General features: G+C 31.3%; 2 protein-coding genes across 9 annotated transcripts; both read left to right on the top strand.

Moving 5' to 3' along the window:
- Positions 1-2,274: 2,274 nt before the first annotated feature.
- Positions 2,275-5,959, top strand: LOC137822670 (phospholipase D alpha 1). Of its 2 annotated transcripts, none has more exons than XM_068627613.2 (4): positions 2,275-2,542; positions 2,735-2,800; positions 3,027-4,899; positions 5,273-5,959. In XM_068627613.2, the coding sequence occupies exons 1-4, from the start codon at positions 2,453-2,455 to the stop codon at positions 5,716-5,718; spliced, it is 2,475 nt and encodes an 824-aa protein (XP_068483714.1). In that variant the 5' UTR covers positions 2,275-2,452; the 3' UTR covers positions 5,719-5,959. The 2 variants fall into 2 exon arrangements, with proteins under 2 accessions (XP_068483714.1, XP_068483715.1); XM_068627614.2 differs by having other exon boundaries at positions 2,493-2,542; positions 3,041-4,899.
- A 1,848-nt stretch (positions 5,960-7,807) lies between these two features.
- LOC137821936 (uncharacterized) lies at positions 7,808-11,689 on the top strand. Of its 7 annotated transcripts, none has more exons than XM_068626747.2 (6): positions 7,808-7,870; positions 8,106-8,226; positions 9,626-9,834; positions 10,533-10,620; positions 10,915-10,981; positions 11,270-11,689. In XM_068626747.2, exons 2-6 carry the CDS (start codon positions 8,171-8,173, stop codon positions 11,321-11,323), a joined length of 474 nt encoding a protein of 157 aa, XP_068482848.1. In that variant the 5' UTR covers positions 7,808-7,870; positions 8,106-8,170; the 3' UTR covers positions 11,324-11,689. The 7 variants fall into 7 exon arrangements, with proteins under 7 accessions (XP_068482848.1, XP_068482845.1, XP_068482849.1 ...); XM_068626748.2 differs by having other exon boundaries at positions 7,820-7,876; XM_090295872.1 differs by having other exon boundaries at positions 7,823-7,870; positions 9,621-9,834.
- Positions 11,690-15,303: the final 3,614 nt, after the last annotated feature.

Genomic DNA, 15,303 nt, shown 5'->3' with positions numbered 1-15,303 from the left:
TTTAGAAGTTCAAAACATCTAAAAGACACCCAGTCTGCTTAGTAATAAATATCTTCAGTATTTTTCATAAAAAAATATCAACAATAATATTAGAGTCATCTAGTTAGAAATCTAAATATAAATCTCTCCTATGTATTCTTTATAAAAATCCCAACAGATACTTGTCAACTCAATTAAATGTGAAATATTTATTCAATTAGCTTTTTTTAAGAAATTTCCCTTCCAAATTTACATCTTTCACATGAATTACGAGTCACCACCGAAGTTATTTTCTACTTTTGAATTATTATGCTATTTATGAACTCAACTAATATTGTATTGATAAGTAGATAATTTAATTAATTTATTAATAATATATTCAACAATGTTATCTGGAGATATTACATTTAAAAAATACAATTAAAAGTTTGAGTGATAAAAATATCTCAAAAGTTAGAAAATAAATACAATAAATTGGTCTCATATTAAGAAAACAGTGTTGGGAACACCGACTTGAGTATGTTTAAACAAAGATTCAATTTTCTCCTTAATTACAATTAGGAGAGAAAAGTGAAAATTTAGAAAAACTTACACGGTCTAATTTTAGTTTAAGAAGAAATTTCTATTTTTATTTCATTTTTAAAAGTGTTTTAAAAAATTATCTAAATATTGTGAAACTAAATATAATTTATAGAAAGTTAGAGTGGAACCTCATGCATGAATCTCACGGAGTATTGTTCTAAACAGAGAAATGAAGAATCTCACGGAGTTTGGATTGAATGAGATTTAATAATTAGGTTATGCAGCCCAATACATATTCCTAAGTTAAGATGAGATTTTGGTAGATATTTTACATAGCCTGAGTTTGCTGATTCTGTGTTTATTCATCTTGCTTTCATTCCATTCTAGTTTTCACAGATTCCTGAGTGAGTTTTGGGTGTTTGGTTTTGGAACAATTCAATAGAAGTAAATAAACACAGAAACTGGGTTCTCATATCACTTGCCTAGCCTTTGCCTCAAAGGTAACATAATACTGCTTGCTTCACTTTGATGACTATTGTTGCTGATTTTGTACTTTTCGAATTACAGGAAATTGAAAGTTTGGTATTTTTATACTGTTTTGCCACTGCAGATGATTTAGTTAAGGTCTTTTTTATAAATGGACTAAAAATTAATAAGTATCGCAAATCTTATCTTGTAAGTTGGTTTTGTAAGTGTGAGGTCATTGACCGAACTCAATAATAGAGTAAAAACGATCATCACACCAATGTCTTAAAATAAAGAGAGAGAACACTACTTGATATAATATATAAGGGGAAGAGGGTGACGTGATAAAAAAAGCAACTCGACTTACTACAAGACAATAATGAAATAGAAACTAATTTTAGAGATAAAAAATAATTAATTGTTATAATGACTCAATTAGACACCATTTTAGAGACTAAAAAAATTGGTTTCTAAATTGGTATCTAATTCACAATCAAAGTTTTTGCTACTAAATTTAGAATCTAAATAATTAGTAGTTAAAACATTGGTAGGTAATTAGATATCAATTTAGAAACCATTTAATAATAATAGAAACTACTTAAAAACCATTTTTTAGTTTCTAAAATGATCTCTAATTTAGTTACTATTATAACAATTAATTATTTTTTGTCTCTAAAATTGATTTCTATTTCATGATTTTCTTGTAGTGACCGCAAAGCAAATCACTAAACTAAAATGATCTAGTTGGAAGACATCCTTCCTTATTATAACATTAAGGTTAAGTTAGATGCACTCTTTAATAATTTATTTTTAATTTTTAGTTATATGGAAACTTTTGGTTGTACTTGCTTGCTTTCTAAGCAAGCTTTGAGATTTGATGATGAGGTAAACTTCTCATTTTGTTGCTTCCTTTTGTTCCTCTAAGCTGGTAACATGAAACACTTTTTTTTAATAATGTTCTTAATGTGCCTGATTTGATTAAATAACACCGTAAATACAATTAATGTTATTTTTTATAGAATCAAATTGGCTAAGAACTTATACTGTTGAAAATTCTTTTTGCATAGGACTGCATTATTGAAGGGAAAATGGTAACTTGGGGGTGGTGGACAAGCCACCTTACCTTGTCAAAATGGGCTCCTAGTCCGTTTGAAGTAGGCAAACGCTTCTTACAAGCCAAGGAGAGAACTGAATCTGGTTTTTGGTTTTGTTCTCCAAACACATCTCTCTTTCTTCAAACAGAACATTCCCTAGATTCTCTTACCAAGTCTCTCTCCATTTATATACATCATTGTCAACTTAAAATGTGACCTTTGTTATTATTTCCATCACATTTAACAAACGTTCTGAGACCATTCCTGAAAAGCCTGCTACAAAATTAACATTTGTGAAAATTCAAATTTTATTTCACTCAATTTGATTACCCTCTATGGTTATGGTGCAGATCATAGCATAGAAGGTAACAAGTATAGAGTGTAAAACAAAAATGCCTGAGCTGCTACACGGGATTCTGAAGGTAACCATATTTGAAGTTGATAGACTGCATACTGGATGTCATTTGGATTTCTGTCAGAAGGTATTCTTCATTGAAACTCTTTCTTTTTCTTGTCCAATGATCTCATTGAAATTTGAATCTATAACTTCATAATATACAAGCTTTATGTCAATGCCTTCTGCATTAGTTTTCAAAGAAATTTGCATGCTTATGCTCTTTGACTCAGTGTTCTTTTTTTCTTTTTTATTTGTTTTCAAAAACATGGGAACAAAGGGCACAACACACAAGGGTAAGAGATTTCTAGCCCAGGTCAAGGGTTGTTTGCTGTGCCGGCGTGAGGTATGTTAACCAATAAACAACTTCAAATACTTGAGAATGTGGAAATGCAATATTTGTGTGTTTGTTACAAGTTTTAAAATATTGTTTTGAAAATAACATTGTGGGGAGTTGCAGAATTATTCTGATGAATTTGAAAATGTAAAACTGAAACTAATTTTGAGAAGTGAGGGTACTAAGAGTAGAATGTTGTGTTTTTTGAATCCTATCATGTGAAAACTTGACGAAGATTGTTGGAACAAGATTGTATGCAACAGTTGATTTAGACAAGGCAAGGGTTGGACGAACGAGGATGATAGGAAACCAACCCTCTCACCCAAAGTGGAACGAGAGCTTTGAAATCTACTGTGCCCATCGTATCTCAAACGTGATATTCACTGTCAAAGATGGTAACCCAATTGGAGCGACTCTAATTGGAAGAGCCTATGTCCCTGTGGAGCAAGTTCGCAAGGGCCCCATAATTAAGAGGTGGGTTGAGATATTAGACGAAGAAGATCATCGTCCCGTGCCGGGTCACTCCAAAATCCGTGTCACCATGCAATTCAACAGTGTCACACAGGACACAACATGCTCATGGTCTCAGGGAATTCGCATGCCATTTTATGGAGTTCCTCGTACATTTTTCAATCAGAGAGAAGGTTGTCATGTTACTTTGTACCAAGATGCTCATGCCCCACGTGGCGTTGGCGTTGTCCCATATATTCCAATATCCCAAGGAAAAGACTACGTGCCCGCAAGATGTTGGGAGGACATTTACACTGCCATTATGGAGGCTAAGCATTTTGTTTACATAGCTGGTTGGTCTGTTTACACTGAAATAGCATTGGTTAGGGACAAAGACGAATCAAATATCACCCTCGGGGAGTTACTTAAGAAGAAGGCTGATGAAGGTGTCAAGGTTCTTTTGCTTATTTGGAATGACAGAACTTCTGTAGCAGAATTCAAGAAAGAGGGCTTGATGGCAACTCATGATCAGGAAACTGCTGCTTACTTTAGAAACACGAAGGTGCATTGTGTTTTGTGTCCACGGAACCCGGATGATGGGAGAAGCATGATTCAAGGCTTTCAAGTATCAACTATGTTCACTCATCACCAAAAGAGTGTGGTTGTTGATGCCCGTTCTGTAGGGTCATCACTGAAGCGAAGTGTCGTAAGTTTCATAGGTGGCCTTGATCTTTGTGACGGGAGGTATGATACTAGGGAGCATCCTCTATTTCCAACTTTGAATTCAGTGCATGTAAATGATTTCCATCAACCAAACTTCCCAAGTGCTTCTATTGATAAAGGTGGTCCTAGAGAGCCATGGCATGACATTCATTGCAAGCTAGGAGGTCCCATTGCTTGGGATGTTTTGTACAATTTTGAGCAAAGGTGGGAGAAGCAAGTAGGGAAGGAACTGCTATTCTCGCTTGATGATCTTGGTCACATTCTAGTCCACCCATCTGATGCACAAAAATCAGAAGTGGGAGAAGAAGACACATGGAATGTTCAGTTGTTTAGATCCATTGATGGTGGTGCTGCTGCTTTTGGCTTTCCCCAAGCCCCGGAGTTAGTTGCTGAATTAGGCCTTGTTAGTGGGAAAGACAATATCATTGAGAGAAGTATTCAGGATGCCTACATTAATGCTATTAGGCGTGCAAAAAACTTCATCTACATTGAGAACCAATACTTCCTAGGGAGTTCATATGCTTGGCACGCAACTAATGACATTGTGGTTGAGAACATTGGTGCTTTGCATCTTATACCAAAGGAGTTGACATTGAAGATTGTAAGCAAGATAGAAGCAAAAGAGAGGTTTTCTGTGTACATAGTGATCCCAATGTGGCCTGAAGGTGTACCTGAAAGTGATTCGGTTCAAGCAATATTAGATTGGCAGAGAAGAACCATTGAGATGATGTATTCCGACATTGCTGATGCCTTAGCAAAATTGGGCATTCAAGCACACCCTCGAGATTATTTAACATTTTTTTGCCTTGGCAAGAGGGAGCATAAGGGACCCAGAGAGTATACTCCTCCACAGGAACCAGAGCCTGAGAGTAACTACAGAAGAGCACACGATTCTAGGAGGTTCATGATCTATGTTCATTCCAAAATGATGATAGGTATGAGATCAAACACCATTATGCTAAAGTTAGTTACTCGTTTAAGATCTTCCACTGCTATATTTTGAGCAACATTTCAATCTTCATGTTTGACTTTAGGTACACACACCCAAGTTATACTTTTCCCATTTCTCTATTTTTATCATATCTATACATCTATGTTCTCCATCTTGTGTATAGACAAATGGTGCGCATGAACTCATTTTTATTGATCATGTATGTTTTTTTTGTCTCTCGAAGCTTTTATTTTTAACCCAATGAAATACTGTCATAAGCTTACCAATTCACATAAGACTTCGTTATTACTTACATTGTTTCCATGGTTGGTGAAGAACTAACAAATTATTAACACTGTGTCTTTTGGTTCCCTCAGTTGATGATGAATACATAATCGTTGGCTCTGCTAACATAAATCAAAGATCAATGGAGGGTTCAAGAGACAGTGAGATTGCAATGGGTGCATTCCAACCACGTCATCTAGCATGGAATGGGCGAGCCAGAGGGGAGATATATAGATTTCGACGTGCACTGTGGTATGAGCACCTTGGGGACCATGGTTTTGAGACAAAAACCTTGGACAATCCAGAACATTTGGAGTGCATAGGTCTTGTGAATAGGCTTGCAGAGGAGAATTGGGAGATGTACTCAAAGGAAACATTTGATGAATTTAGACCATTTCACCACCTCATGCGCTACCCTATACATGTAGCCCACGATGGAACCATAACAAATCTTCCTGGCTTTCAACATTTTCCTGACACCCAGGCTCGGATTTTGGGTTCCTGTTCAAATTTCCTTCCTGCAATTCTCACAACCTAGCAACTATTCTCTGCATAACACTAACTAACGCCTCAAAGTTTAGTCTACATTTTCACCTTCTTATTACCATTATATCATTGCATTTTTAATAAATAATAAAGGGTTAAATATGTTTTTTTATCTGGATTATAGTACGAAATTGATTGTTCAAACTTTAGATCATTCAGATTTGTGTAGTATAAAAATGATTGAAATGTACCCTTCTATATGTGAAATCATATGAAAATGATTAGAATGAGTCATTCTTTATGTGAAATCAACAAGTAGATGAATGATTTAAAGTTTGAAATAAGGATGAAAATCAATCTTCTATTATATAGTATAGGTTTAAAGTAAGAAAAACATATTTAATGTTTTAATAAAAAATATAAAAATTTATAATTTCAATTCTTTTCTTCTTCCACAAAATTCAAATTATAAAAAAAATAATTAACAAAATATAAAATTATATATATATATATATATTAATATCAGCCTATTTTTGTTGAGTTTTCTCGCATGTAATATTACATACTCTTATTTAACAAAAAGACATACACAAAACAAAACAAAAAATGTTTTAAAATATAACATATATGCAAATATTAAAAAATATACTTAAAATTTCATAATGTATATATTCAAATCACATTCATATATTTTCAGTGGTAGATATTCCATAAACTCTTAGTATATATTATAATAAGTGTCTAACTTTCAATTCAATTGAATAACTCTCATATTATAAATCACAAATCAATATCACGTACACACTTAATAATAAGCATGTGTATTAACTTAGACTCAAATATATGTATTTATCATAGTGCATTCAGTAAGTTGCACAACAACAAAAATTACATGATAGGAACACAGTTTACTCAAGTGAGAGGATAGATCTTTGTAACCTATCAAACACGGTTCTTTTTCACTTTGTAAACTAAGTCATAGACGTCTCCTTCGATAATAACAATAGTCATAATATTTCATACAAAATCTCAAATTTCAATACACAACCTAAACATGTTAACATAATATTCTCTCCTTAAAAATAATTATATATAGTCAATATTTTATTTATATTTATATTTAAAATTCACATTCAATCAATTAAAACAAAATAAAAATTATCTTGAACACTAAGAATAAAGCTGAATTTATGCTCTATTTTCAGTGAAGAAAAATAGGATGTTCTATTTTCATTTGAACAAATATAAAATTAAAAGTAAAATTGATTTTTTACTTCATCTTGAACAAGAATAAAATCGAAAACAAATGTTAATTTTATTGTATTTCTACTTAAGAAAAATCCTAGAAAAATAAATTTCATTCAACAACATCAAATCTTTTCAAAAACTTTACCCAAAATCTATATAACAATTTTAGACTATTATACAAACTTAAGATGACTAACATCACTATTATTTGTTTAAATATAATTTTCATCCTAATTGAATTGCTAATAAATCCATTCACAATAAATATAAAAAAATTATCTATTAAATTCAATTCAATCAATAACTCAAATCAATCAACTACAGTTATTTTAGCATCAAACAATTCACAATTTAACTCAATACTTTTTAATAAATTTTACAATATCAAAATCATAATTATGACTATAAAAATTTCATATTCAACAATTCCAAAATGTATAACTTCAACAAGTTTTCATCAAAAACATCTCTGCATAGAATATTTATTATCGTGACCAAGTCAAATAGTCTAGATCTTTTATCCTGTCAAAACATAAATAACTTCTTTATCTATTTAACTTTTTAAATCAAATTAAACTTCCTTGGAAAATTAAACTTTATGATCAGCAATTTAAACTTTCTATGATGTTTCCTAGGTAACATATCTATGTCCCATAAACAATATAAGCACAAAAATCTATGCATGCAATCAACTCAATAAAAATTAGTTCAACAAAAGATGACAAACACAGACTTACTAAAAAACGTGATCTAAGAAAAGAAAAAGAGATTCTTTAATATTTTAGGAAAATATCAAAGAAAAAGTATTGTAAAGAAATTATGGTTTTTACAAAATGAAGGTTGAATATTTTATTTATTTATATTAATCCTTTATTTTATTTAAATAAGTTTCCCTCTTGAACATGGACACATTGATCGCATCCCACAAGAAACGTTTCGCCTGTGTAACTCAACAGGTAGAGGTTGAGGTTTCTGACTGAACTTGTTGTTGATTCTATTCCAATATTTATCTCTTTTCTGCTAATTTATTATTATTTGAAACCAAAGTACCAACAACAGCCTTTTATCCCTTTCATTATTATTTGTTACAGTACTATTTTGCTTTATTAAATTCAGAGAAGAGAGGAGATTCTTTCTTCCTTTTCATTTTTTTTTTCAAAATAAACAGAAAAGAAAAAATTGTGCATGCAGGTTATTGAATTATCTTCGTCCTGGATTCGGAATTTGAGGTGACAGATCTTCTCGGAATTACGTAGATGCATATCTGTGGATATGTTCCACCTTGGCTCTGTCAGATGTTCGCTTGCATGGGGTAAATTATTTGTTCCTTTCTCTCTTTGTTTGGTCCCAGATTTTTTTTTAAGAAAAATGTATTTTTCATATCAATACACTTGTACAGTTCTGCCCAATTTGACAAAACCATAAGGAGATCCCTCTAATAGATATGTAGTTTGCGGATTCCTGAGTGAGTTTTGTGTGTTTGGTTTTGGAACAATTTTGTGGAAGTAAATGAACTCAGAAATTGGGATCTAACTTTTCGAATTATTGGAAACTGAAAGTTTGATATTTCAAACTGTTTTACCACTGCTGGGTAATTTATTTAAGGTTTTTCTCTTTAGTTTTTAGTAATTATTTAATTGTCTGGGAATCTTTGCTTGTACTAGCTTGCTTTCTGAGCAAGTGTGAGATCTGATGATCAGGGAAACTTGAACAAGTTTATAGCTTGTTGCTCTTTCTCGTGACCCTCTGAATCTGGTACAGTGAAACAAGAATTTCGCTGCCCTATTGGGTTTCGTGGTATTCTAGGTTCTGTTTGTTGACTCAATTGAGAAGATGCTCTGTGAACAAAGCTGTTGTGCATTTTTTCTGTTTTGCCATGCTTGCTTTGGTTCTGATGTCTGCCATTGAAAAGATAAGGCTCCAATTACCAGGGGCCTTTCAGTGTAAGGAGAAATTCTTTCATTATTTAAATTAAATTCAGGAAATTTCTTGTTGCTCAAACTGCAGACGTCTTCTTACCTTTTTGTAAGATGTATCTTTTGTGTTAAATATCATGTATTGCGGTGGATGAAAAATAGAAATAAAAAAGACAAAGAAGTTGTTTATGAGCATCTCTGAAGGTTTTAAATGTGAACCTGATGCTGTATTCCTGGTACTGCCCTTATTGATTTTTTCTTGCTGTCCTTGTAATTTTTTTGTTCACTCCAATTCATAGCTGATGACTTTATCATTTCCATATGCTGCTTCTCTGTTCTTCCATTCCATGTTTTTTAACTGTAGGTGTTGACTTGACTGTAGTATGTAAACAAAAAAACTGAAACCCAACATCTGTTTCCTTATAATGTAAAGGAGAAACACACACTAGTTATAGGAGTAAGTTCATATTCAGTATGCTAATTGACCTGAGAAAGCCTCCACCAAAAATATTATGCCAAAATAATCTGAGTGAATATACACCCTCAAAGTAGGTTGTTGCATTCTCTCGCTTTTACATTTCCTCAAAGTATTGATTGGGTTCAATGAGAACTGAAATATAGTAAATGGACTGACGGTCATATGCTAAGTTGAGTTATTCTACTTAATTTTTAACTGGTACCTTCATTTCTTTGTCACAACATCGTCTTCTTTTCATCAAAGCTAGTAGACTGATTATATAGTTAATAGTTTGTGTTAATCAAGCTTGTGGTTAAACCTGCTTTGTAACAGAGCAGAGGTTGTCTGGGATGCTTCCCAAATCCTCCTATAATTAAAGGCCAAGCAATGAACAAAGACATATCAGAAGATTTTTGGAGCAGCAGTGCTTTAGAAATAGATCAGTGGGCATTTCAGTCCCAGAAAAGCATCTCATCAATTGTCATGCCTTCTGATCCTCAAAGTAGCTCTGGCATTCAGATTGATTCTCCTGAATTTGTTAATGATGGCAAGTATTTTGTTATATAGTCAGCTTATCTATTATCTTTGTTGACTTATTAGTTATTCAGATTGATTCTCCTGAATTTGTCAATGATGGCAAGTATTTTGTTATAGTAGCTTATCTATTATCTTTGCTGGCTTATTAGTTAGTCTCATTATTAAAGGATACTTTTGATCTTGTATCATCTTGGTAACCATTTTCTCTGATGCGGAGACAATCTTGCTCAAACTGTTGATAGAGTCATGTCAGACTTATTTGCTAACTGTCACATATCTTGGTATTTTCATGGAATTTTCAAATTCAAAAACCTGACCCTGGAGGGACAGTTACAGTTCCAATGCCTTGAAATAACTTGAATTCCACACTTTTAATACTGGTTCTGCAATGCAACTTTCACTTTAAGCTTTTGTTTATCTTTTCATTCTCTTGTCTCCCCCTCAGGCAAGTTGGTCACACAGACACTGATTGTCTACTCCTTTATTTTTGTACCTTTTCTTGTAATCTGTGGTTTTCTTTCTAGTTAATGTAATCTCTTTAATTACATGTAATGGCCATTTACGGAACTTGAAGTTAAAATCTAGTTTTCAGGATTTCCTTGATCCACATCTCTAATTTTATTTTCATTTTACAGGATTTCTTTCATTCTTGCATTTTTGTACACTTTCTTACATATCTCCAGCTGATTATTATTACAATATATGCAGGTCTTCTTATCTTTAACCAGGTGAGGCGACATTGGGTTGGAAAACGAAAGCCCAGGAATAAGAAAGAAGTTGGAGAACATATAGTAAGGTAAATAAATATACTAGCTGATCTGTAGTATTGCATGATTTTTAACTTTGATCCGTTGTTTTTTTATCTCTCCTTGTTATTTCATTGATTAGTGGGAATGTTATTGTTTTGACCAAAAAAATCTTCGGCTGTAACTGTAAGTAAAAAAAATGCACGGATAAGGTGGAAGATCATTTTCTATACAAGGAAATTGATGGAGAGGAATTGGTCAATAACTATAGGATTCAATTCAGTGATCAAAGTCACTTCTCAAAATGTTTGTTAAGTTCTAATTCTAGAGTTTTCACTTTATAGTTGGAATGCCTCCTATGAGAGTCTAATGGGAACCGACAAGCCTTTTCCTCGGCCCATTCCTCTTGGAGTAAGTTCTTGCATGCATTGGATTGTCTCCTCTCATGTCCATGTACATGACAGGTCATGTACAAGTTTAGTGTCTATTTCTCTCTTCAATAATTTTAATCGAGCCCTACTCATTTATAATGTCTACCAAGAAAGAAATAGATACAAACACATGACTTTGTCCTATAAAATTGAAACATGTACAGATTTATTCTCATTCATGCATTCTCACTTGGTTATTTTCTGTTGATATTCATGTACAAGAAATCAGGAAATGCCCCTGACTGATTATAATATCATAACCTGACAGGAAATGGTTGACTTTCTTGTTGATATTTGGGAGTTGGAAGGATTATATGACTAAGCAGACAAAACAGGGTTTTTTTTTCCTTACATTTTGCAGAAGGGAGCGGAGGTATAGAATCTGTTCATCATAAACCTTTTCCAAAAGCCAAATCGGTTAACTCTTAACTAATTGGGTTTATTTTTTTCTTCTGGGGTCGTCATTTCTGCGTGATTAAGGAGGTGATTCATAGACATTTCTTACTATGTCTTTAGCTATTTGTGAATAAATATAGTTAAATTTGTTAGTCCTCTAATTTGTTTTAGTTAAGGTCTCCATAATTGTGTCTAAATGGTTCCTGTTATCACTTAATGACGTGGTGTATCTTGCCTCAATAAAAGGCTACCATTTCTTTAAAAAAATAGGAGACTTTTTACTTTGTATAGCACAAATTGACCCGATCTGGAAAATAGAGTTGTCAGGAATAAGGATAGTGTCAAATTGACCTCAAGCAGAAGCAGAGTCTTTGAACTAGTTGTTAAAATGGCATAATCACAGTTCCAGCAAGTCAGAGACAATACAAAGAGGTGATGAATTTCCAAAGAAAAGGACCTATCGCCATAATAATTGAGTTTTTTACTTATGCTTTACCTTTTTTGTGTTCTATGCAACGTTAATGTTTCATGCATGTCTTTTTAGTTGTGGCATTCATGTTGTCGGAACCACTTTAGAGTCTTACTGATATGCACATATATTAGTGCAATAATTTAGTGGGGTTTGAGGTAAGTGCCTACGCCAACATCATGCATATTGTATAGAAAAAAAAATAGTGACTATGAAGTTAAAATAAGTAACCAACTCTAAATCTTGAAGACCTCTCATCTCAACTTTGAAAACTTGAGAAGTATTTTTGCAATTTCGCAACATACTAACGGACATATTTTACTCACTTTCAAACTCGTTGAGCATAGCCAACAGATTTTTCAACCAGTATCATCTTTTATTTTCTATGTTAATTGACTTGTAGAAGATCATATTATTGGACCTACTCAATCCGGAAGATTTATGGATTTCCAAATCTGGAATGTGAAAAATCTAATGCAAACTCCTGATTCCATAAAATTACTGGACTGCATTGTCTGAAATACAATACTAAATATAAACTGCGGAAACAATAATCGAGACACTACCGACTACCACCAAAAGAAACACCTTCTTATTGTATTTTGGGGATTTTAAAAAGTAATAGGGTTATTTTTGTCTTTGCATAATATTGTGGGATGCAGGAAGAAAAATGTAGGGGTGCAGAAAGAAACTGACAACTTTAAAATATCATATCTTCTGTCAGTGGGAGAAACAACCAGCCCAAACTAAATTTAGGGGAAAACAAACAAAAGCATTGGTCAACTAACAAAACGATGAAAATAAACTTAGGAAAAAACATCAAATTCCTTAACTTTTTAAAATGTAACTTTTTGTCTCTGTATTTCACAAAAGCACACGCTCTCGAAATCAACACAAATAATGTACGGAAAGAGAACTTTCATCCCCAAATCTAAAGAGTCTATAAATGTTTACAAAATATGATTAAAAGTCGAAGATAAAAGTTAAATATTACCAAATTTATATGAAATAAAACATCACTAATCCTTATATTTATGTATCATCTTAAATATTCACTCCATATTGGCACCGTTATAAAATTCTTAAATCAACCAATAGTACAAAGTTGACATATCTAACTATTTTCCACAAGTTTAAAATACTTAATACAAACACATATTTGCTCAAGCTTTGTGTTCTACCCAAAATCATTTTAATTCCAACTTCAAAATAACAACTACTTTCATTGAAGTTGATACATATCATAATTCCATATACTACAATCTAACAAATTACTTTAGTTTCAAATTTTCATTCTACACTATTTTTTACTTTTGAACATTAAACTATATTGCACGTATATAGGAGTTGTCCAAATATTGAAAAGACAAAAATTTTATAATTGTGATTTAAGGGTTACCAAAAGTCATACTTATAAAATTGTTTATTATTTACATCATATTTTTTTAGTGATACTTTTAGAGTGTGTGGGTTAAAAATAAAATTATTGCCCGAAAGCGATCAGAACATATAAATGTGACTTGAAAATGAAAAAACCAATATTTACAAATATAATTTATAAATCACTATATACCATGTTTCCAGTCACGATTTTTTTATATGAACTTTAAAAAAATAATAAACCACGTTAAAAAAATTACTTAAAATAATAAAAATATGATATTTAATTATGAATATTTAAAATTATATTTAATTAAAAAAATTAATATAAACAACGATTATTAAAATGCTATTACTTTAGCTCACATTTTTTAAATTGTAAATATTTTAAATCACATTTAATTAATCCATTAATAAAATTAAAAAAAAAAGTTATGTTTTCATATTCCAAATATACAACAATATGTTTTGCATTGTTTTTAATTCTCCAACATATTTTCAAATCTAGTTATTATTATTAATATTATTTTTATTATCATTAACAATAATAATAATAATAATATTAATAATATTAATATTGTTATTAATATCTTTATTCTTCTACTTATTATTTTTATTATTATTATGATTATTAATCATAATAGTATTATTAAAAATAGTAATATTCATAAAAATATCAATAATATTATTATTATCATTATCGATAGCAACAATAATATTAATATTAATAATAATAAAAATAATAATAATAAGTAATATGCTTGTTGTTGGCAGGGTTCCTTCTTAATTATTTGTTAAGTTTACTTCATCAATATAAATTTATACAATAATGTTTCTAATTAAATTCACTGGTTATGGATCTTTCGCAAGTGCTTATTAATCTGTCATATATGCCTTCATAGTCAATGAAACTCTTGTATGACTTTTTCTTCCTGCACCTCCATATCTTCTTCTGGCACCTCCATACACAACATGAAAATACAATTTTATCCTTCTTGCGCCACCCTCATATAATAGCTTACGGATTATGTAATCCGGAAACGCATTTGAAAAAAGACTTCTGGATTACATGATCCGGAAGTTAAAAAAGACTTCCAGATTATGTAATCCAAAAAGTAATCAGCATATGAAAAAAGACTTCCGGATTATATAAATCCGGAAGCTAATTACAAATTTGAAAAATGACTTCCAGATTATGTAATCCAGAATATTACAGAGGCACATTTTTGGAAATACAAAAATCTATGGAGGTAAGAGAAGAAGGTATGGAGGTGCAGGAAGAAGCAGCCCTCTTGTATTTATCTGATCTATGAGAGACAAATATTAATAGTAGAAGTTTTGCTGATAACACCTCTAATAATAGTTGTACTTTCTTATAATAATTCATTTTAAACACATATATTAATTATAATTTTTTATTAATTAACAAAAAAAAACTTTTACACCTACACGAGATATATATATATATATATATATATATATATATATTTCTAAAATCAGTTACATATGATTTTTGTACTCTATTCTTATGTTTAGGTATACTTTTATATTTTCATTTACTATCTCTTTTTCATAGGTCATTAGAATGTTAAATCTTCTTTTTCAAATTAAAAAATGTTCTACAATAAGTAATAAAAAGGAATAAGGTATGCATGGATATTTTATGATACTAGTAAAATAGAGTTGTAATTATTGATGAGTAAATGAGTGTTTGAAATTATAATGAGAAAGTGACATAAAATAGTGAGTTTTGAAGAAAGAAGAAATGTTTGTGCAGTGAAAGTGACAGTTATTTTCTTTGTCAAAGACGTACAGCTGCAAGGCATGGTGATGTTGGTTGAGAGGCAGCACTAGCACCATCAAAGAGTCAAAAAAGAAAGACAAGAATAAGAGTGAGTTAGACAAAATATAGCCACAAAGCACCAAAAGTTAATATTCATTACTTTATTATTTTAATTACTTAATTCTCTTCAATTCCACAAAATATTAATATATTATTACCACATGCTTTTTAACTTTAATCTTCTGGGTTTGGTTATTGATCCACTAAAGCTCCC

This window comes from Phaseolus vulgaris, chromosome 9 (assembly GCF_051622355.1).
Source record: "Phaseolus vulgaris cultivar YP4 chromosome 9, ASM5162235v1, whole genome shotgun sequence".
NCBI classification, from domain to species: Eukaryota; Viridiplantae; Streptophyta; class Magnoliopsida; order Fabales; family Fabaceae; genus Phaseolus; species Phaseolus vulgaris.
The sequence above is the reverse complement of the archived record's forward strand: the minus strand, read 5'-3'. Positions and strand labels throughout refer to the sequence as shown.

What these genes read in the sequence shown, in the direction of transcription:
- LOC137822670 (XM_068627613.2), top strand. Translation starts at nt 2,453, where the DNA reads ATGCCTGAGCTGCTACACGGGATTCTGAAGGTAACCATATTTGAAGTT. An exon ending in ATTTGGATTTCTGTCAGAAG is followed by an intron (nt 2,543 to 2,734) that starts GTATTCTTCATT and finishes ATGGGAACAAAG; the next exon opens with GGCACAACACACAAGGGTAA. An exon ending in GTTTGCTGTGCCGGCGTGAG is followed by an intron (nt 2,801 to 3,026) that starts GTATGTTAACCA and finishes AACTTGACGAAG; the next exon opens with ATTGTTGGAACAAGATTGTA.
- LOC137821936 (XM_068626744.2), top strand. Translation starts at nt 8,171, where the DNA reads ATGCATATCTGTGGATATGTTCCACCTTGGCTCTGTCAGATGTTCGCT. An exon ending in CAGATGTTCGCTTGCATGGG is followed by an intron (nt 8,227 to 9,625) that starts GTAAATTATTTG and finishes GTAACAGAGCAG; the next exon opens with AGGTTGTCTGGGATGCTTCC. An exon ending in GTTGGAGAACATATAGTAAG is followed by an intron (nt 10,621 to 11,269) that starts GTAAATAAATAT and finishes ATAACCTGACAG; the next exon opens with GAAATGGTTGACTTTCTTGT.